We start from the raw sequence: 22,395 nt of genomic DNA on the forward strand, positions 1-22,395 counted from the left end.
AAGAAATGTCTACTGCATACACATCTGCTTTACCTGAATGAAGGGATATTTGCATACATCAGGATTCATGTTGTGAGGGTTAAGCCTGAAATTCATGAGCAAATGACAATGACAATTGAATGAACAATGACAAAAGAGTCATTGGGAAGACCGCAATGTTAAACATGGGGACAGATGGCTCACAGAGATGATCAGTCAAGCCCCAAGCTGGATATACTTTTTTTCCCTATAAATGCAGAGTTCCACTCTCAAAAGCTGCAGCTCTATGTGACCAAAACCTGTTCCTTACAAACCTCAACAGTCATTGAGAGAGTTCTTTGCTTCTGCCCCAAAGGATGCTGAGGCACACAATCCTGCTCCACCAGTATCCCCCTACCCAACGTAAATGTTGATGTCAAATTTTGGTGCTAAACTGTTTCTTGCTAAACTTTTCATCTTTCCAGTGCTGAACACAAAATTCTTAAGCACAATTTATATATATAAATGAAAAACTAATTATTAAGGTGGAACCCCATACAGTAAAATTAAGACAGTATTGTTGTTGACTGCACAGTTTCTGTTTCTGAAAGGAGTGCCTAATCATCAGCACATAGGTCTGAGTCTGTCTTTCTGTGTGCATGTTTGTACATACATATGTATACATGTATCTTCATGTGCTTCCAGTTTTCCATCCAAAGTTTTGCTTTCTTCATGGGATAACAAAGTACTCTCTGGGACAGAAAACAGGAGTGACCTTGAAAACGTATCTTATTTCTGTGAATGAAAGGCTCAAGCAGTTATAGCAAGGGCTGGGTTGTGCCCTTCAGACTCCTTTCACTTCAATTACTAAATCACCTCATTTGTCACTCAGAAAAGGAAGAGAACCTCCAAGCAGTTGGCTCTAGCAAAGGCTGGCCTGCATTTGAGATGCTGGACTCTCGAGTGCTGGAAAGGTTCATATGCCAAAACACAGAAGGAGTAACTTCTATAGATGCAATCAAGGTGAGGACTTTGGGGGGGAAGGCACCAAAAACTTCTTAATTCAGGGACAACTTTCTAAAGTAAGTTACAAAGTTATTTGTAGGCTGCAAAACAATGGGCACTCAATAGTTTTAAGTCATGGTGCTCAGCTGCATTGTGCACCATGTCATGTTTATAAAGCATCTTTGCCACAGGCTCAATGATTGCTTAGAACACACATCATCATTCAGTTACTTGGCCTGTGCAATGAAGGACAATGTGCCCTTTGAAACAGAATGAATACACTGATAGAAGGTCAGCAATGAAATTATTTTTATTGCTACAGCAATGTTATTAATAAAACCAAAGATTAAATATGATGCTAGAACCATATGACATGGAATTGAGGCTGAAAGATGAAAAAGAAATCACAAGCAAGGCAACCTTGCCTTCAAAAGTTTGCAAACATAAATCACCTTGCAAAGAGATAGCTGGTTCTGAGACAAATTACTCTAAAGCTATATTTAGTATCCTACATTGAGCTAATCAATGCAAGTCTCTTCCCCAGACCTTGAGTCCATCAATATTTTATACATACAAATGGAAGTTCTAACAGCTTTTTGAACTGTTTTGCCCTAAGTGGTTTTATTTTACATATGAACGTACCTGTGCTTCTGTTTTTCCCACAGTGTGAGCAACAGATTCAGATTTCTGCTTAGAAATCAAAAATGTCATTCTTCCATGTCATCAATACCTTCAGGAAATAGCTGACACTCATCCCATGGGGACTCTGTTTAGAGTTTTCTGGGAATCTCTCCAGATTTCTTCCTTTCTGTGTGGTAGGCAATGCTTTTCCACTCAAGCAAAATTTGGAAAAAAATCTCTTTGATGAAACATGTAAAGGTCAGATTTAGATGACCTAAAAGGAACCTATCTTAAGCCTCATGGTTGGTCCAGTCTACTGACTTTATTCTAAGAATCTCACTACCTCTTGCATTTAGACACTCTTGCAGTTTGGGCATCTAAAGGAATGTTGTGAGATCAGAGATCTGAATTTGGTCCTTTACTATTGCCGGTGGTTGACTAGACTAACAGCAGAGCTAAACCAACCCATAGCTACCTTCTCCCAGTCAAGTGCCCCAACTACTGTACTATTTTAAATGAGCACAGTGCCTTCATTATACTGGCTATGCAGTGAACCTATGTTTTAATATTTGTCTTGTCTGCTGAACTAGGCAGATATCCAAAGCTGGGCAGCCTCTCTGGATGGTGGTCAAACCACTGCATGGTGTCATACTCATCCAAAGGTAGATAGATATTTTTGACCCTGCTTTTTCCCTGCTTTTGATGCCTAGCTCTAATATGGGCATCACACTTTTGTCCTCACAGGCTCTTCATGAATGTATTTTTTGCCAGGCACCCCAATGTTCCCACGACCCTACAAAGATGTAGGAGAAGTCATTGCAAGCCAAGACAGAGTTTTACAGACAGTTTGCACACAGATCCAGGAAGTGAAGCCTGAGGAAGCAGTATTTGTAAAGAAATGCCTCATTATTGCCCATTGTAGTAATGAAATCAGAGAATGTAGCCATGTTATTAACAATATCATTCACTCCAGGACTTGAAGGTGGCTGTCACTCTTCATTCTGGCTTTGTTTTTGAGTGTCTGATCCCAACAGCATGGAGGACTTTTGCAGAAATTGGAGAAAAGGGGACACATCCTCACTAATAACCTATCTCTGCCACACCATGAGTATTACGGGAGAACAATGGCTGGAGATGCCTTTATCTATAAGTGGTGGCAAAGAAAGTGGCACACACACACACACCAGCTTCTCCCTTTCCTCAGCCCCAGGGCATACTTTGAATACAAAATATCATTTTTTCTCTTTGAGCTGTGTGAATGCTGGCTGCAAACCCAGGCAAGTGCTTGCTGGATTGATGAGACCCAGGGTCCTCCAGTGCACACTTCATCATGATGCCAAGAAAGTGAACTCAGGAGTTCCAGCCTCTCAACTGCCTCAGTAAAGGAAAATATCCAGTGCCTACTTTCTCAATAAGTCAGTTTCCCTTAACTGGGCCAGCTCCTGCTCACAAACACAAGCCTCACCCCCTGGGCAGAACCACCAGAGAGAAGGTGTCGAATGACTCTATGCTACTGCTCTGCTACCAGTATGGGGGTCATAGCACACCCTGCATTTAGCTGAAGGCATAGGAAGAGGGTCCCAGTGCCATAAGCTATAGGATTGGCAGGAGCTGTTCAGACCATCTAACACCACTTCCATATCCAGGCCTTCTCTGAATTTCCATCTGACCCAGAGGGATGCATGTCATTCAGAAACGCTCTATTCTGGTTAAAAAATTCTCATCTCATAGAAACCATCACCTGCTAACTTTTTCCAATCCTAAATTATTGCTGTTATTTAAAAAGCCTGGTTTATGTCCAGAGTGATTTTAGCTTCAGCTTCTTTAACTCTTGGTTAGTAGTTAGCTGAGAAGTTTTCAGCAAAAATTTAAAAAATTCTTTGCTTAGAAAAAAAGAAAAAAGAAAAGAAGGCAGATTGTGGAAAAAATGAAAAAAGGGTTAGTTGTGATGGGATTTCTCAACTCATCCCTGTTAAGCAATTTTTAATTGAAACATTCTGTATTACAAGTGAAAAACTGTATTATTCTTTTTCCTGTTACTTTAATAACTTCATATGAACTCAAAATGGTTTAAATCAAAATGACATACTCAGAAATTATTTATTCCTTCATCCTTTACTGGAAGAGATCTGTGTGGGTGTGTGAGACATAAACATTGACTGCTGTCACTGCTGATTTTTCTTTTGAATGGCAATTTACAACGAGGGAGTAAATAAAATCAGTTCACATTCAAATGGCACTTTTCCATCCTGGAAAAATGAGTGTATTTTATAGCCAGTGTATAAATATGCCTGTGGTAAATCACATCCCACCAGTGAACTGAATTGGCCATGCACACACCAAGCTGTTTACAAGAAGAAAGGAGATACTTCTTTTATGGAAGATAGGACTTATTCCATACCAGAAGTTTTCACTGCTGAAAAATGGGTCATATTTTGTAAGTAAAACATTTAAGTCTTGGGCTTTCATCCAAAAGGACCACGTAGCCCAGTGGAGACTGTCAAGACCTATGTCCTCCTGGCAAACAGGCCTTCAGAAGCACTACAGGTGGAAGGGATTTTGAAAGGCCTTGATGTTGGGGACAGGGACCTGGAAAGTAGGATGCAGGGAGGGACAGTGGGTGTGTAGACAAACGTGGTAGGAGCAGGAGGGGAACACCAAAGAGCATTAGCCCATATTCTGGTGGACCACAGCCCTCAGTAAGTGAGTAGGAAAGAGGTTCAGCTTCACCAGCCTCATCCCCTCTTGTTGCAGTGGTGTTTGTCCTCCCATGGTCTGCAAAGCGACATGCTAAAGGACCAGCATCCCAGGTATAGACCCTGACATAGATTCACATAGGGACGCCTGCTGAGATGCTCCTGTAGCAGAGGAAGCATAAGGGAAGTCTCAAAAGTATGCCAAGAGTGTGGGTGGCATCTTCCAGGGTTTTGTCAGACAACATTTATCCTTCCCTCCTAGGAGAAGCATCCTCTCAAAGTGCTGTCTGGTGAGATGCTTAGTCTTCAGGAAGTATCACTGACAATCAGTCTGTCTGGTGTTTCAGTCAGTTCTCAGAAGGAAACTTGTCTTTGCCAGATCACATCAGCTCCAGGAGAAAAATCCTGCATTGGTTTTGGATGCAAAGTCACCATTTCTGACTCCATTGGTTTGCCTGGTCCCCCTTGAACTTTTTATCTTAAGCTGTCCTTTTAAAAGATGCCAGAAATACACAGATGCTTTACTGGCACTGTGTTCACATTGGGAATTTGAATACTTAGGCTATCTCTGCAATGAAACTGCAACACTCACAGATGTAGCTGGGTCTGTTACTTTGGAGGAGCACAATGCTATTTTCAGAAAGGACAGAAATTCATCCAAAGCAGTTTAGAAAAGGCATCAGATGCCTCTGGACTCTGCTGTTCCTGGGTGGTCTAGAGGCTCCAAAAACACAGGAACTGGAGGAAGGAGAACTACTTCTGTTCCTTCTAAACCATTCATTCATTTAAAGTCCCCTTACACCATGAATGAGGCAAGGACCATTCCACATAAAAGGCAGTCTTAAAGAACTTTTCAAGAAATGGAATGTACAAATTACTGCCTTTTAAAAAGCCAAATATTTTTATAGCATGGCACCATATCTCCAGAAAATCGCTGCAGGGAGTTTGTATTTCACTCACAATAGAATCACAGAATGTTAGAGATTGGAAGGGACCTCCAGAGATCATCAAGTCCAACCCCACTGCCAAAAGCCAATACCAACAACACAACCAGAAAATGAATGTGTCAAGTCAGTGCTCTGCCAGAAACTATAAAGATATATTTTCATTTAGATATCCCATTTCAGGGTTTTAAATGCCACTTTCCATCATGTCGTTGTAGCTTCTATTTCTTCTTGAAGCCATAATGGAAAGGGAAAGGTGTCTTCTCATAGCTCAACAAAAGAAAATTGACTTTGTTACCATCTGCTGTCATTATTTGTTCTCAGAAAGTGCTTGCTCCAAAAGAATAAGCTTATTATGAAGGAGAAATGATTGAAGTTCTTGGGAGCTGCCAAAGTGGTAATACTTCCACTGGACAAAGGACACAAAGCCTTGGCACAAATAGGTCCCCCTCAAGCCCTGTTCAGGCTTAGATTCAGTATGAGGATTTGCTCTCCTTTGTAGTCACCTATCTTTGCTCAGAACAATGTCCTTCCATGGGAAAAAATGTCCATCCCTCAATCCACCTGTTGCTCAACAAAAAAACAGCAGAGGAACTAAGGCAAGCCAAGATCCATTCCAACACCGTGAAAAATGTGGAGCGTCATCAGTAGTTAGCAGAAAACAGGTAGCAGAGGTTCCAAGCCATCTAGACCCCCATGCATTCATTAGAAGTTCCTCTAGAATAGCTGATAAGAAAACATGGCATAGTCTCACTTCCTAAATTTCTTTAAATGAAAATTAAAATTAAAGATACTTATCTGTATGTTTTTACAAAGGACTTTATTAGGTTTTCATAGGTCATAGAGGGGATGCTGAGGCTTTAGTTTTACCAATCCAGACATTTCCCAAGGGAAATCATGGGCCAATTGCATTCTTCTAGCTTTGAGGACAAAGCCAAGTCCACCTATCCTTCTGGAAAGTCCCACATGTGAACTTGTAGGCTTTTGTGATATGATCAAGTGTCAAATAGGATGCATTCCCCAGAGCATCTATCACACATACACTTCTGAGTAGCTTTCAGGTCATGATAACTCAGCCAACACATAACTTCCAGTGACATTGCACCAGTGAGACAGGGCTCCATAATACAACACTTGAAATGGTGACAACTACATCACTTTTGCTGGAGTAGGTTCATTCAGTGGAAGCTAACTGAAAACCCTCAAAACAACTGATTTCCTTAAATGCTACTAAACCATCCCGTCCACTCAGATCCAGGGTGTAGTTAATGCACACATACTGCAATATAATGGTGAGCTGCAGTGTAATGAACCAAAATCATTACTGCCTTTTGGATGAATTATGCTTAACTGACAGTCCTGGAGACAACCACAAAAATAGATTAATGGACAAAGAGAAAAGAGAGGAAATTACGTGAAGGAGCAAGCTGCACCAATTCTGATGAGTGGACAAGTAAAGGCAAGCAACACAGAGAATTTCTTTGAGGGTATCTAAGGACACTAGAAACTCAGACTGGATTATTAAAACTTCACTATGATGGAGACCTCAGTAATGATTGTGAGCAGAAGGATTTCTGGGCCAGTCTAAGATGATTAATTGCTTGTGATGTCTCCAGAAACTTGAGAGAGTCCATGTGGCACAAGAAGAAATTCAGACTCCCCACAGTACTACAACCATATGCTTTACATCCTGGCAATACAATGGCTAAGGAGCTCTCTTTATTTGTGTAGCCCCTGGGGTGCTGGTAAAGATGGCAGGCAAGGGGTTAAGGAGCAGCACTGCAGTTTCTGGAAGGGAAAGACACGCCTCATTAACTGGATGGAATTAATCGAGAATATGAACCCCAGGGTGGACACGGGAAAGGCAGCACACACCACATTACCAAGATTTTCAGGGTACATTGAACACAGGTCCACAAAAGAGGTCAGTGCTGATGGACTGCGTGATAGAAGGAGGTGAAAACGGCCCTCAGAAGTCAAGGACAATGGGAAATGAGCAGGAGAACATAGCAGGAATATCAGGTATCTAACTGGAACATCCTTCCTCTTTACAACCTCTCCATACACAACTGTGACTTCTGAAACCAGACCCACCTGGCCCATCAGATAGGAGGCTAACGACTGGGAGTCTTACCCATCATGTTCAGCTTCTCCCAGGAGTATGACCCCTAATTTTCCAACCCATCACATTAATTTACAAAGCTAACATGGTACAAGTTATCAAACTGTAATTTATAGACCCTCTGGTTACTAATCCAAATAGCCCGTAATGTGCAGAAGCATGTCAGTGTCCAGGTATGTAGCACAGGCACTTCACCCCCTGAGATTTAGCTGCCACAAACCTGCAGCCCAACAGATGGTACATGGCCACTGCCATGCTGTCTCCTTTAAATGTGCTTCCCTCTGTAACCAGATGGCCAAGCAACTCGGAGTCCAGGATTACTGCTTTGCTCTGTTACCAAATTATAAAGGCAAACCAAGGCATGAAGAATAGATCCACATGGAAAACGACCTCACCACCTTTTTATCCAGAAGGTCACTTATTAGGAAATTCTTTCATGAAACAGGAAAAGCCAATTTCAACTCTTTCATCTCTCTTGGGGAATTTAAATAATGCTATTCTGGAAACAATATTTCACTTTAATGCTAAAAATTAAATAAGAATGGAAGTAAGAGAGCAGAGCTACATGTAACCTCCTACAAGACAGACTCACATTAGGCTAGTAAAAAAAAGCATTTATTCTCTGCTCTCTGGCTCTACAAGGGTTTAAACGGTTCATATGACATGGTGAGCACAACACAAAAACTGAAACCATGCAAGTCCAAAGCTCTGCGTGCTTAAGCTACAATTTGTGGAGGAAGAACTATAGATTTGACCCCCTCCTCCAGTGATTCCAGCTCTTCTGTAATCCTGGTGAGGGATTTTGCTCTGTTGGTTGATAGAGTTAAAGGTAAACCACCAACTCCTACCCCACAAATCTTGATTTTATTTTTTTTTCCCCCCAGACAAACTCTTCAGCACTTTTTGGACAAATCCAGAAAGAGGTACAGAATGATTTAAAGTCTTTTACTTACAGTAGCTCAAAGGATTGCATTTTTTATGTTTCTTTAGCCAAAGTCTTTTTAGAAATGCATGGGCCTAAGACAAAAGGAGCTAGAAGGTAGGTAAAAGTCATGCATGTGCTGTGAAGACAGTGTGTCTACTTCTGTTACATCTTGTTACCCAGGGCAAAGCTAAACTGGGCTTATCTGCTCAACTCTGGAAAGCAACGTGCACAACCTGGTCCTTTGTATTGCAAGCTTCAGCTGAAGATTTACAGCAGCACTAACAATGCTGAGAGAGGACTGTACATGCATTTGTACCTTGGATTCAGTTGTGATTTACATCTGAAGCAGATATTTTAATCCCCTGGTTTCATATGAGCTAAACTCAGATTTACCACACTTGCTTTTTCTTCTGGTCTGAAAAATTCTTTTGAGAATTTCATATACATAAATCCATTAATTTATAACATTTAAAAAAATTAGTTTTCCAAGCTATATCCCGAGACACAGCACTCTAAATCTGAAAATTTGCTGTCCCTTAATCACCAAGTTTGAGGGACCATATCTTATTAACAGGGGAAAACACATGGCCAGCAAAATTGATCCCAATGACCTCATCTTGTCATTTGCTCCTTGACACCCTCAGCAGAGTGTATTCAACATTTCACACAAAGCACAGCACCTGGCATCCATGGCTTGGGACCTGCCTCCTGCTTTATTTCTAAATGTAAGTGGAAAAATTGCATCCCAGGTCAACACTGAGTCTTTCCATTTGATGCTTCACAGGACCATGAATTGCTCTGCAACACTTCCTGGGTAAAGCCACTTCTCGCCACCAAGCCTTACATCTGACATTACCAGTATCACCAGTTGCAGTTATTCAACTTAGTTCCCACCTGCAAGAGCCTGCAGAAGTTGGGAGAGGTAGGTGTAAGCACTTCAAATGCAGCTTTCCTCATCCAAAGAAGGAGCCCCAAGGCGACCCCAAAGAATGCCAGGAAGGCCCTTGCTGCCAGGGGCCTGTCACACCATGCAACTGTTTGGCACAGCATATGAACCCCTGCAACCCCACTCTTAAGTTCCTCAGTCATCATCTCTCCTTGAGGGTAGAGGAAAGCTCTGGGCATTCAGAACTTTTGGTCATTATGTGTTTTGCATTTTGTGAACTCTAAAGACACAAGCACACATAAGTGACAAAGGAGCACGTGCCAAAGCCATACAGGCGACAGCACTGTTGTACAGACTTCAAAAACACCAAGCTTTATGACTGAAGTGATGGCAGCTGGTGGTGAGAGTGACTAGGGTGGTGGTATCTCATTCAATATTCCATGGAACAACTGAAGATGCATTAAAATACATTTCACCTTATTTCCATGGTTTGTTTTTGGTTCATTGGACATTTTCTTCTGGCAGGTATGATTTGAGTCTGGGGAACAGACATCAAGAAATCGCTGTGACTCTCTCCCTTGGTGCAAGTAGGCTTTCATATGGCCCCTGGAGAATCAACTCATTGCTCAGCTGCTCCTGCCCATATGCACCACAGAAGCAGACAGATGGGCTGCATCCAAAGGAAAAAGTGCTGCCAGTATCCTGCCTGCAGATATCAGCCTTGATTGCTCGCAGAGGTATGCTACTCTTCCAAATCATCGCCCTCAAACAACACATATGCCAAAAGTGAGGATGAAAATTCAAATGTATTGAAGCAAACCAGAGTTTATTTAGCATTTATTACCCATTCTGTTGTCATATGTGGCTTCTTCTGTCTCCATTTTCCTCTGGTAATCACAGGCCCTTTATGTTTTTTATTTTTTTAATAAAATATATAAAATATTGTGCATTGCTATCCATAGGAAAACTGTATTTTAACAACAACAACAAAAAAGAATAAGGCACATTCCTGTGCAGCATCTCCATATATATATACACATATATATATATATATATTTAAAACAAAACAAAACCCTTTGCAACCTCTTTGAGGTTGTTAACTTCTCACCAGTCACTGACACATCTCTTACATTATCCTAATATCACTGTTGGATGTGGGTTGGGTTGTGTTTGTCAGGGGCCAGCAGGGAAAACAGACTCAAAAAAAAAAATAGGATTTTATCCCTGAGGTGTCAGTAAAAAAAAAAAAAAATGTTCCCATTGAAAAGCAAGATGAAAAGACAGCCATAAATAACTGAATACACTATGGCAAACATCCAAGCACCGAGATGATTTCACGAGGGAAGAATCCCCCTCCCTCCCATCCCTCAGTTCTTAACAAGTCGTATTTGCCGTTGGGTTTTAATTAGGTTAATCTCATGGCTTCTGAAGTCACAAGACAATCAGCCAGGATGCATCTCCCCCTCTCTTCCCATATTATCTTTCCAGATTTGTTGGTTTATTCACAGTTCTCCCACAGTCCTCAGGAAAGGGAAACCAAAAAATCATAAATGAACACCAAAACCTGGACAACTTCTCTCCCCAGCCAAGAGAGGAGCACTTGTACCATAGCATGCCAAACTCCAAGTCCCACATGGGAGGAATGTAACTGTCCCCTTCCTTCCTGTTACTAAGAAATGAAGTTGGCAACCACCTCAGTTGAAACCAGAAAGTGTCTGTGAAGAACGGTGATAAAAGTATGTCAGGGAGAAGGAGACAGGGAAAGCTTTATTGCTGTCCATCCACAATGCTCCAGGTAGCGTGCCTGAAAGGAAAAGGGGAGACATCCATAAAATATTCCCTCCCTCTCCTCTATCAGGAGGCCCAGGGTGCAGGGTGGGATGGTTGGACTCCCCATCCCTTAGTAGTAGCGGTTGAGGCTCCTGGTCCCTGGGATGTCCGGCTGGCCGTTCATCCAGATCTCCCGGATGATGCGCTCCCGCTCCTCCAGCCGCTGAGCTCGCTCCAGCTCCTCTGCCGACGTGAAGACGTTCATGTTCAAAGTCCTCTCAAACCTGCGGTGCCTGCGGGCTGACAGGTCCGAAGTGGTGTCTGAGTCATCATCACTCTCACTGCTGTCACTGTCACTCTCCCGCTCCCGAGGAGGTTTCTTCGTGGAGGAGCGTCTGCAGTCAGTTCGGCAGGACACCCTTAGCACCAGAGCCAGCAGGGTCAAGACGAGTCCAATGCACACACCAGAGACAAAATACAGAGCAGCCCGCTCTGGGTTTTCTGAAGGGGGAAAGAAAATGGTTGTTGAGAACAACCCTCACAAGAATAAAACACACACAGCTCCTCTGTGCACATACCAGCCATGATCTCTGAAGAGGCAGAGTTTCCACTGGCTGCTTCGCTTCCATACCCTCCTTCTCCTCCTCTTCCCAGAGAAATCGGGAAGAGGAATTTAAACAGTGGATATGGTGCCAAGGCATTTGCCCATATGAAGAATGTAGGTTCCCTGCAGTTGTGTCTTGGAATTGTCTGGAAGGAAAAGGAGTAACCCGCAAAATTAAATGCTAATTCCAGCGGATGCACGAGTGTGGTTGACACCAGGGTGCTGCACACCCAGCAGCAGTTAAATGCATCTTGCTGTCACATCCGTTATCATCACACCAGGAAGAAAGGTGATTACAAAGCTTTATATGCTCTCTGTGCTGTTGCCCAGCTGAAATGGGAAGCCTTGCAGCATACTATTTATTCATAGGTTTTATTTTCTTATCTAAGGCAACCATGTTGGCTTTCTGCCCAGACCACCAAAATGTGTACCTGTGCTACACCAGCATAGCCGGAGTCACTACAGGATGAATCCTGCAGAGTCACATTTCAGAGCTGATATAACAAGACTCCAAAAGATCCACAGTGCCTTGTAAACTAGGTCATCTTGTTTATTCACTACCACTTTTGTTGGGGGGGGTTATTTGTTTGTTTGTTTTGGGTTTGGTTTCATAGGACTACCTAGAAGTGTAATGATGATAACTGTTATTACTGCAGTTCCCCTGGGCTGAATCATCTTGGTTTGTAGGTGTGCTGAATGGGTGAAGGTGAACCGAGCAGAAGTGTCAAGGCCAGCTCTACTCCACTGTGTTTGTTGAGAGTTCTGAGTTCAAGCATGGAGTCAGTTCCTCAGATGAATTTTACTGTCTTGAACTCGGTGATTGATCTGTAACAGTTTCCACCAGATGAGAGTCTGACATTTGGCCCCAAAAGATCTCTGTAACTAAAAGGCTCTGCTCTATCTTGTGGCAGTTTAGGCTGGGTGCCCCCTGCCACTGCTACATGAGATACACCTCTGGTGTCCTGGGTGCTCACCCAATAGGGGTGGACACAGGAAACGACGTATTTCTGCCCATAAATCCTGCACCCTATAAGGCCATCTGCAAAGTCATTCTCTTCCTCTTTCTTCCCTCTCTGCTCCCACGGGAGATGTCCTCTCTTATCGGGTAATGCCGGGGGAGTATCCTCAAGGCCTCTTAGGCCTGTCTAGGCCTAATGCCAGGAGGAGAATGGAGGGGGGGCAGTCTCAGACCTGGCCAGCCTGAGACTTGCCTAGCAGTGGGAGGGGGAAGAAAGAGCCCTGGGGGGTTTGGGTTTACCCTCAGGTGGGAAGAAGGGAAGGATTGGGAAGCCTTTGGGAATTCTGTGAGGGGTTCTGTATGCTTTGGGATACTCTTTGTCACTATGCTTTGTAGTTTGTAGTTTTTTTTGTAGCTTCACCAATTGCTTTTCCATTTAAACTTTCCATCACTCTCCAATCCGTTTGTGTGAGTCTCATTCTTTTGTCCCTTTCAGGGCAAGAGAGGATCTCTCTGGCCCCAAACCAGCACATATCTTCACTTCCCCCACACTATGCTTTCAGAAATCTCTCCAGCTGGTTTCCTTAAAGTTTGCAGAAGACGAACTGGGAATCATTTGGAGATACTCAAAACTCAACAGGACAAGATCCTGCTCTAACTTCAAAGCTGGCTCTAAATCTGAAGTTAGCCACTTTCTTCAGTAGAAGGTTGGACCAAGTGACCCCTGGAGACCTCTTTCAGCCTAAATTATTATCTGATTCTGTGGTCGGAGCCCAAACACTGACATGCACATGGTTCAAGGCAACGCATAGTTCAAAGGAACAAAACACCTTTGTGTGTCTCACTTCTCTCCTACCAAATGAATGTCAATGGTGACTGACAAGTCAAACTGGAGGAAGATGTCATGGTAATATGAAATCTGGCTAGCAAAACAGGAGGTTACTGCTAGAGTGGTTGGTGTGGATGGCATGGGGAAAAGAACAGGCTCAAGAGACTACAACATCAGAGGAGAAAACTGTAGCAAATGCATTCAGCATGTCCAACAAAAGAATGAGGAAAGACATGCAGCAGTGGTTGGAAAGTCAAGTAAGACCAAGGCCAGAGGCTTTAAGCTAAGATATTTTGATTAAAGTGAGACAGCAAGAATCCAAATGTAAAGGAGAAGACACAAGAGCAGGCATGAAGGATGTGCTGATGGCTCTTGTAGCTGTCTGGTTGTGCAATGTCCTGGCTCAAATAAAGTTGGTGGCAATTCCAAACTCTGGTGGCAGAACATGAATTAAAAATGCAGCTCTGCATGTGTAGTAGCAAAGCTGCTACCTGTTTGGTAGTATGTGAACAGGAAAGAAGTGGCCTAAATCCCAGAGATCTGAAAGCCCCATGAAAGGTGGAATCACACCTTGATATGGCTTCTACCTCTATGCGCAGTGTAACTCAGGACAGTAACTTCAAAGCTTCGTTTGCAAGCAGGCATAAGGAGGACACACAAGTGTGGGAGTGTGGGACAACAAATGAGCAGGACTGATCTGTTTGTCCTGAAAGATGCTTGGTCCGTTTTGCCTCCACTCTGCCTGCTGGCAGAATGCCAGGCACAATAGCCTGAGCACCACATCCCTGGACACACAGAGGCTTGACTTGGTCACATTAGTTCCACTGTTTACTTTTTAAAAGCAACTTACAAAAAAAACATAGATTGGAGCATGAGATGCAGACATGCGATTTTAGTTCCTCCATTTTTGTCCATGTCCTGCTTTTCCTTTCTCCTCCACACTCTTTTTTCCATGCTACTGTATCCAGCTCATAAGCAAGCTGCACATTAATTGGTACTTTAGCAACCATTTTTCATCCCCTGCTTCTGCTTGTATGTATAGCCTTTCATGCAGTGCGATGGCTGTAATTGAATCTTTGGGCTCCAGTGGTATTTATGAGTTCCTACAGCTACTCAGCCAACATCTGAGATGCTGTCTGGACATCCTCACTGAGCTGTAACCCTATGTTCAACTGCAGGCTTGGCATTTATCATACACACAATCCACTCATGCACCAACATCTTTCTTTTGTTGCTGCAGCAGCAGCAGCAGAAAGAGCAATTTAAGTTAAAAACATGGGTTTTGCTTTTTCTCAGTTGAAGCAACCAAGTCAGCAATAGCCTAGATTTGAGGGTTTGGCAGTTGATTTTGACAGCCTCCCCCACTGCATGTTCTACTTGAAAAGACTTGCAAAAGGGGCTTCCCCTGCAGCACACTGATGTTCAGCATCTTCCAAACACTTGCCAGCAGTGCAGGTTCATTATATCAACACTGAAGCTCCTCAAAACATTCATTACATTTGAAAAACACTCTTTAAAAGTGTATAGGCATCACTAGCAAGAGTTACCATCATTTTGATATACATTCATATGTGTGTACACCCACTGACACATGGATTTTGACCAATGTAACTTTTTCTTCCACAGCTTTGGATGACAGCTCAGAGCTAAGCTTTTCTCCTAAACTTTTAGCAGGACCCAGTCACTGCCAATCTCTTTAGCTGGGGTTACCTTTCCCCTTCCTGGTATTTCTTCTTCTGGACTTAAAGCATTGATGAAAATATCACTGTATCAAGTTTTAATTTAATCTATGCAGACAAAAGTTACATGATCTTTATAACCCTCTATGCAAAAGCCACCAGTTTGTAGGTGCTCAAACTGGCCAAGAATTAGAAACACATTTTATTGTGTTTTTCTAAGCAAACCAGCAACAATTACGGAGCCTGTTTCCTGAGGGCTAACAATCTGCTGGGAGCATCAGCCCAGACTGCCATTAATTCCCCAGGAAATGCCCCAGGCCAAGGTTGTTATTGCTATTATAATAAATCATTTCAGTAAATAAAAAACAATCTAGGCATTAATACTGCTGGCTTCCTGTGATGGCTTCATGCATTCAGAAACCTCAGTGGGGAGAAAAATTTCAGAGGGCCCCAGTAAAAGGTTCAGCATTAAGCATGGCCAGACAAACAGTAGGAGCAATATCTTCTAGGGAATTTACAGTTAGTCCCACAGGCTGCTGAAATCCCCTGGTTCCAGAGGAAGCTCTCCAGGAGCCCCTTATTAATAAGGCTCAGGCCAAGCAGTCTAAAAGTTGGAATGATCTCTCTGGGTTGTTTTTGGAAGCCCCTTGTTAATAACTTGGCAGCAAAGCTTTGCTTATGGAAGAAGAATAAAAGAGGGATTTGTGGATGTTTACCTCCAACTACTTCAGTCTGAATGCAACAACAAAACTAGGGTAAGTCCTGCATCCAGAGGGAGGCATTGGAAGTGCTCTGATACAATTTGAACATTTAATATTTATGTAACCATGAGGGACAGTTCTGAACTTGCTGGTAGACTGTGACTGCAAAGAAAATTCCAGCTGTCATTAAGGCTGGTAAAGTCTTTTCATACACTCAGATGCGTTTTGGAACAGGTCCATGGCAAATAACAGGTCTAAGGTCTGCAGACAGAGACTGCATATAATTTAAAACCTAATTTTATAAAGAAAATCAGCTTTGAAATTAAGGGCATCCCTAAGTCTTTTGCAGGGTCACTCTCTGAACAAGACTTGTTTGATTAGCTTTGACATTGTTCCCTTATTGTTCATTCTTTCTCTGTATTTCTGAAGAAATACTGTCTTCAGGTTTCTGGAAGCTGGGATAAGATTAGCATATAACAGGCTTTGATACTCCTAACTATGATGATAGCTGCAAACACATTTAATGGTGAAAACCAACACTCCTGCAGTGGTTTTGCTTCCTGCTCTGCTGTGATTCTTCACTCCTTGATTGCCAGTAGGAGCATTCCCAACTTTTATATGAATGCATCAATAAAAAAGAGGGTGGAAATTAATACAGAGGCTTTTGCTAATGTTCTTCTCCCCTCTGTGTATTGCAAGGCTGTGCATGTGTGAGTGACCTAGACTGCAGACTCCTCATCTGCAGCTGCCCACCCAAACCTGTCAGTTTTTGTAGAAATTAGGAACACCATTGAGCACAGAGGGATCTTACTGTGGATGCTTTCCTCAGGCTAAGACATGTCCCACTGTCAGAAGGCAGGAAAAGCAGTCGAGTGGCTAGTCCTTTCAAGCACACACTTTACCCACAAAGTACCACAAAGTGGGTCTGAGGGTATTACACCATCCTTTGCCTCAACAAGAAAAAAAAAAGTTATATATTGCCTCTTCCTATTTACAATTCTCTTTTGCATAGTCCTGTTCTGACCCAGCTCATCAGCACAGGGAAGCTCTGAATGCACTTTTCAGTCTGCACAGTTTACCTGAGGGACATTCTGAGTGTTATGAAACAGAGCAATTCTTGCACTAATGTTTCCCTTTGGCACTGAGGCTGCGGTAGGGAGCTGCGGGAAGATGTAGAAGAGAGCACCAGCTCTCCCTGGCTGCCCAATACTCTGCTCTTCTGAGCCACTATAACGGCTTCTCTCTATAGATAACTACAGCTACCATGACCTAAACCACCTTCAGAGTGCCAAACGCAGGCCAGCACAAAAATTCCAAAATGTTCTGCTGCTCAAAAGCTGCAATATGAATGGGGGAGGCTTTGCAGTGCTCTAGTTTTATGCAGATGATATTTGTGTCCTTTGACATAGCTTGTCTTTAAGTCATAATCTAAAACCTCTCCATATTCATGTATAACAAAATAAATCACATCAAATCCATCCTTTCTGCTAAGAGCAGAGGGCTAAATTACATGCAGCAGATAAATATAGTCCAGGGCATCTGCTGTTTCAATCCATGGGGCAGCCATCAATTCCTTTTGTAATAAATAACAAACTGAACATACATCTCATTGAGACTAAAGCTCAGCTAACAGTCATGGTTAAGCGTACTGGAAAACATGAGCAACAGGCTCCTGAACTTCTCCTGGAAACCAAAGTAATGTCTGTTTTTCACCTATTTGACATCTAGTGGATGTGAACACATCACAAGGAGACCACATCATGAAAGGGCAAGCAAATCCCACAGTAACAAGACAGTTAAAGCCGTCCTCATTTATTATCCACAGTAACAAGACAGTTAAAGCTGTCCTAATTTATTATTTGTGCTGTAGTAAAATCTAGAGGCTCCTGCCAAGACTGACACCTTGTGAAATGGAATGAATCGAGACCTTGTGCCCTACAAAATCAACACAGGGTCAAAGAGTTCTGCTGAGGTAAATGGAAGCAAAGTCCATGGGGCATTGTCAGCAGTCCTGGATCCTAGTCCCAACTGTCCCCAAGCATAAATCCTACAACTTTCTTCTGCCTATAGGGGAAAAGAATATTCATAGCATTTAATTTTGTAGTAAAATAGGGGATACAGGCATTTTAATGCAAAAAAATGGGCAGCTGTAGGTAAGAAGGGGAAGAGGTGTGATAGATGATTAAAGTTTTCTTTTTCCAATCATCCATTAGAGAAGCCCATACAAGAAAAAAAAATTATCAACTACCTTTTGTGAAGAACACTATTAGTTCCACTTAAGCTACCTACTTCTTAGATCCTAATGCCACTATCGGACATGTAGAAAGTCAGAACACTGCAGTCAGCATTCATGGTCCTATTAGAAGGACTTTTCACTAAAAGCATAGAAACAGTGTTACTAGTCTACTCAGTGACTCCAAATGCAAAGCCCAACAGAAGTGTGGTCAGCGGGTCAAGCAAGGTGATTTTCTTCTTCTACTCTGTTTTGCTGAGAACATTGCATCCAGGTCAGCACAGGAAAGACATGGACCTGTTGAAGTGTGTCTAGAGGAGATCCACAAAAATCATCAGAGGGATGGAACCACCTCTCCTGTGAGGACAGGCTGAGGGAGTTGTGGTTGTTCAGCCCGAAGAAGAGAAGGCTCCAGGGATACCTTATTGTGGCCTTTCAATACTTAAAGGGAGCTTACAAGAAGGATGGGGACAGTCTATTGAGCAAGGCCTATTGTGACAGGACAACGGGTAATGATTTCAAACTACAAGAGGAGAGATTTAGAGAGATAAAAAAATATATTTATGCTGAGGATGGTGAAGCACTGACAGTGGTTGCCCAGAGAGGTGATAGATGCCCCACCCCTGGAAACATTCAAGTCATGTTGGACCAGGCTCTGAGCAACCTGATCTAGTTGAAGATGTCCCTGTTCACTTCAGGGAGGTTGGACTTGATAATCTTTACAGCTGACTTCCAACCCGAACTATTCTATGATTGTATGAAATCTAAATAGTTATCTGTAGCAGCATGGTGTTATCTCAGCAAGAGTACGACACCAAGAATGTGTTCTTATTTAATGAATTAGCAAGACTGAATGACAGTCAGAATGAAACACCACCTCACAGACATTGTTGTTTTAGTTACACAAACCTCAGTGCTCCAGCACAGCCTAATTGTATTACAGTGCTGCCAGCAGACTGGCTGCAGTGGACAGAATTATTAACAGCATGGAGTAAAAGAGCAATGCATTACTATTACTAGCAAGGCGATTCTCCTTGGCGATAAGCATTACAAGGTAAGGAGCATGCAAACCTTTCATTAAACAAATGGAGAACACCCACACAAAAAAAGTGACAACAAACAGCAAGTCTTGCCTCAGGAGACGAATTACACAGAAACCAAAGCCCTCCATCTGCAGAAGACAGCACAGATGGGCCTAAAATATTCTGAATTAACGTTCCAATGCTGTTTAGAGGTTAGGTCCTCCAACTCTGTAGGGAATCCCTACTGCTGAAAAAGTATCTTACATAGCTGTGGGATGGGAAATATTTGCACTATATCACCTGTCTCTACTGTACTTTTTGGTATTAATGGTATTAACCCCAAGCAGTCAGTAGAGTACACAATCTTCATTTCAACTTTTAAAGTCAATTTTCCTAGAAGACTGCTGCTCTGCCCCTTGAGAAATAAAAGCTGTGATTCAAGGAAAGCTTACTCTAAACTAAATTTAAATGTACAATTAAGCAAACTCTCCAGTTACTTGATCTTTGCACTGCTACTGAGAATAAGCCAAATTCTCTTAAGCAGGGTAATGATCTGAGCACTGCTTATTTTCCAAATTACAGGACAACAAGCTTGCCTCCCTAATGAGCTAGGCTTTGATCTTCAGGAAAATGAAGCATTAGGAATAATACCACATGTAAGATTACATTGTATTTAACTTCAGATGAGAGCAAATCCAGAGGAAATCAGAACACAATAAACCCTGCTATATACTGTCTGCTAGAGTTGTCCTGGTCAGGTCTTTCAAGGGAGAACTTGCTGAGAGAAGAACGGAAAATATAAACAGTTCAGAGAGGCAGATGCAGGCCTAGGTGACTGTGAAATGTAGGCTCAATTGAGGATCTACAAAGAGAGATGTCAGCTGCAGGACCTACCTGTGATAAAGGCATACGCTGCTAGGATGTTGCTAAGCAAAGCCATCTCTGTGCTAACGCCCACGGGCTCCATGCTGCTGTTGAGCGCCGGCAGTTGTGTCTCATCCACAGGAAGCAGAAAGGGGGTGTTGGCTACAGGGTAGAAGGTGGCTGCTCTCCCTTTCTTCTTCTCTGCTTTGAAACAGAAAGGGAATGAGGAACAATGCACTTGTCCTGGCCCTACCCTGCCCTATACCCACCAGATCACCATCTGCATTCAGAAACCTGGAACCACTCAACAGCGAGCCACCCAAATTTGCCCCTTTTAGGGGTGCAATTAAGCCTTCTCAGGTGCTTCAGATAAGCACATACTCTTGTCTGCATCCAAGCAGCATCTTCTCTCCTGTCTTCTGCTCTTTCATGTCACCACTTAGACACACCCACCTATGCTACAGCAAATATATAATCAGGTTTCTTTTCTCTTAAGTAAATCAAAGGAGCCTTTATCAACAGTGGGTTCAGCAAAGCTTGTAATAGAAAACACAGGTTGAGCTGGGAACCCTCTGCTGGTGTCACACTGTAGTGATCCATCCACACCTGGCAAACAGACGTGCTTTCTCTTTGGCCTTTGCAGGAAAGGGCAGACCTGAGTTTATGACTTCCTTCAGAAGCCTGCTTGTATCGTATTTCACCCAGACAGCATTTCCCCTTTGGAGAGGTGAGTGAACATGGGTTAATGATTTGATTTTATTTGTTGAAGACTGGAGCTAAGGAGGTAACTAATTCCAGGAGGCTCAAAGAGACCCTTTCAGATCTTATCAGCTCGCTGCTGAATGCTCCCTGCACCTTGATCTGCAGGCAGACACCCCCATTAGTCAAAAAGCACTAATTGTTTTAAACGCATTAAAAAGTTGGTGCATAGGATCAAGCTCCATCATCCACATGACTATTTACTGTAGCTACTACAGTTTTTCAGGGTCCCTTCCTTAGGCTTCTGGTTGTCGCCAAACCCAAGCATTGCACTGCGAAATCGTAGACTTGCACCTGGCTTCCACCTATTTGCAGGCATAAAACTCAAGAAACTGTCAGGGTCATCTCCAATAATGCCATCAACACTGTGCAAAAGGCACTCTGACAGCAGCCATGCTATGAGATGGTCTGTATTCACCAGCTGCCTGATCTGTCACATTTCCCTGTGACCCAGCAGCATGAGATGTCACGTTCAGTCCCTGCTGTGTGCACCAGGAAGCAGCTCAGCCCAGGAAAGCAGTACAGAACCTGAGGGGTGTCAAAGAGAACAGGTAATACTGGATGGAAAGGGACTGAGTGCACGAACATGCATCCAGTGTTGCAGTGGGGATGGATGTCCAGGTGTTGCTGTAAGGGATTAGCCCCAAGAGTTGTGGGTACACTGAATAGCTGCATGGCCTTGGGAAAGTCACATACTACAAGCCACCAAGGTGTTAATGACTGGCCCTGAAGCAAAGTTTTTAAATGTAGGTGCCTGAAGGACAGATTCAAAAGGGAAAAATATCCCAAGAACCTCTTGCATTAGGACAATACAGATCACTGAAGATCAGTTGTACAAATGGAGTACTGGGGCACAGAGGGTCATGGACACATTCCACAGGAAATCAATAGTAAAGTTTCAGAAAATCATTTAGCATAGACATAGGCAACAACGTGCCCCGTAATCTTTTCTTTATTCCTCCTGTCTGGTAAATCTACGTGGTTGAATTTTTCTCTACTACATTTCCCACAGAGATATGCATGGAAGCAGGGCAAATTTTTCATTTCTAAAAACTGAACCAAAGCACAGGTGCTTCAGAGCACTTCAAGTAGCACTATGCATATAAACTGCTATTAGTTGACAGACCCTAGTGTCATTTGGCTCTTCCCATAACAGACACTTACAGCATGATGTATTTGCTCATACATGGATACCTATGACACCCCTGAGTCAGAAGGACATCCATGCAGAGATGGCAGGTACAAGAAGGAATGTAGGGGATGCTCACTCTTCTATGACAGCATCTAGAAGCCAGGAGAATGCCCTGGGTTATCTCAAACGATACATTTATGTAACGGAATCCTGCCCAACATGTCTAAATACTGAGGCCTTGCTGTGATCTAGTTAATCTAAAATCCCCTTACAATAAAAGAAAATGAAAGACACCACCAGGATAAAATCTCATGCGTATTCCATAACCATGTATCTCATAACAAAAAGGACTGCTGAGTCAGGTGGCTCCAGGTTCCTGTTATGTCTTTGAGAGTTTTCTGTAACTCTCCATTAAAGTCCGGTTAACGTGGCTAGACTGCAGCTGCACAGAGATGGTAGAATATAAACCTGAGGCCTCTGTGCCATGGTCTCTCACAGGTCCAGTTCTGTGACAACCAGCCTACCCCTCACTGTCCATGCATTCACGTGATTTCACAAGGACTAGGGCTTAAATTGTCTTGTGGGGAGGCTTCCATGGGCATGTGCTAGATCAGCCAGAAAAGCTCCGATGGACATCACTTCTGCTGGCTATGGGGCATCCCTCGCAAACTATGCTGTGCAATAATG

General features: G+C 42.9%; 1 protein-coding gene across 1 annotated transcript in view; it reads right to left on the bottom strand.

Moving 5' to 3' along the window:
- Positions 1 to 11,057: 11,057 nt before the first annotated feature.
- Positions 11,058 to 22,395, bottom strand: part of LOC128969026 (protein eva-1 homolog C-like) — a 200,912-nt gene continuing 189,574 nt past the window's right edge. Inside the window, exons 7-8 of the mRNA XM_054383701.1 lie at positions 19,848 to 20,021; positions 11,058 to 11,428 (exon numbers count right to left, since the gene is read on the bottom strand). Of these exons, the coding sequence (XP_054239676.1) occupies positions 11,058 to 11,428; positions 19,848 to 20,021 (545 nt within the window). The remainder of the gene's footprint in view (positions 11,429 to 19,847; positions 20,022 to 22,395) is intronic.

This window comes from Indicator indicator, chromosome 9 (genome assembly GCF_027791375.1).
Source record: "Indicator indicator isolate 239-I01 chromosome 9, UM_Iind_1.1, whole genome shotgun sequence".
In the NCBI taxonomy this organism is placed as follows: domain Eukaryota; kingdom Metazoa; phylum Chordata; class Aves; order Piciformes; family Indicatoridae; genus Indicator; species Indicator indicator.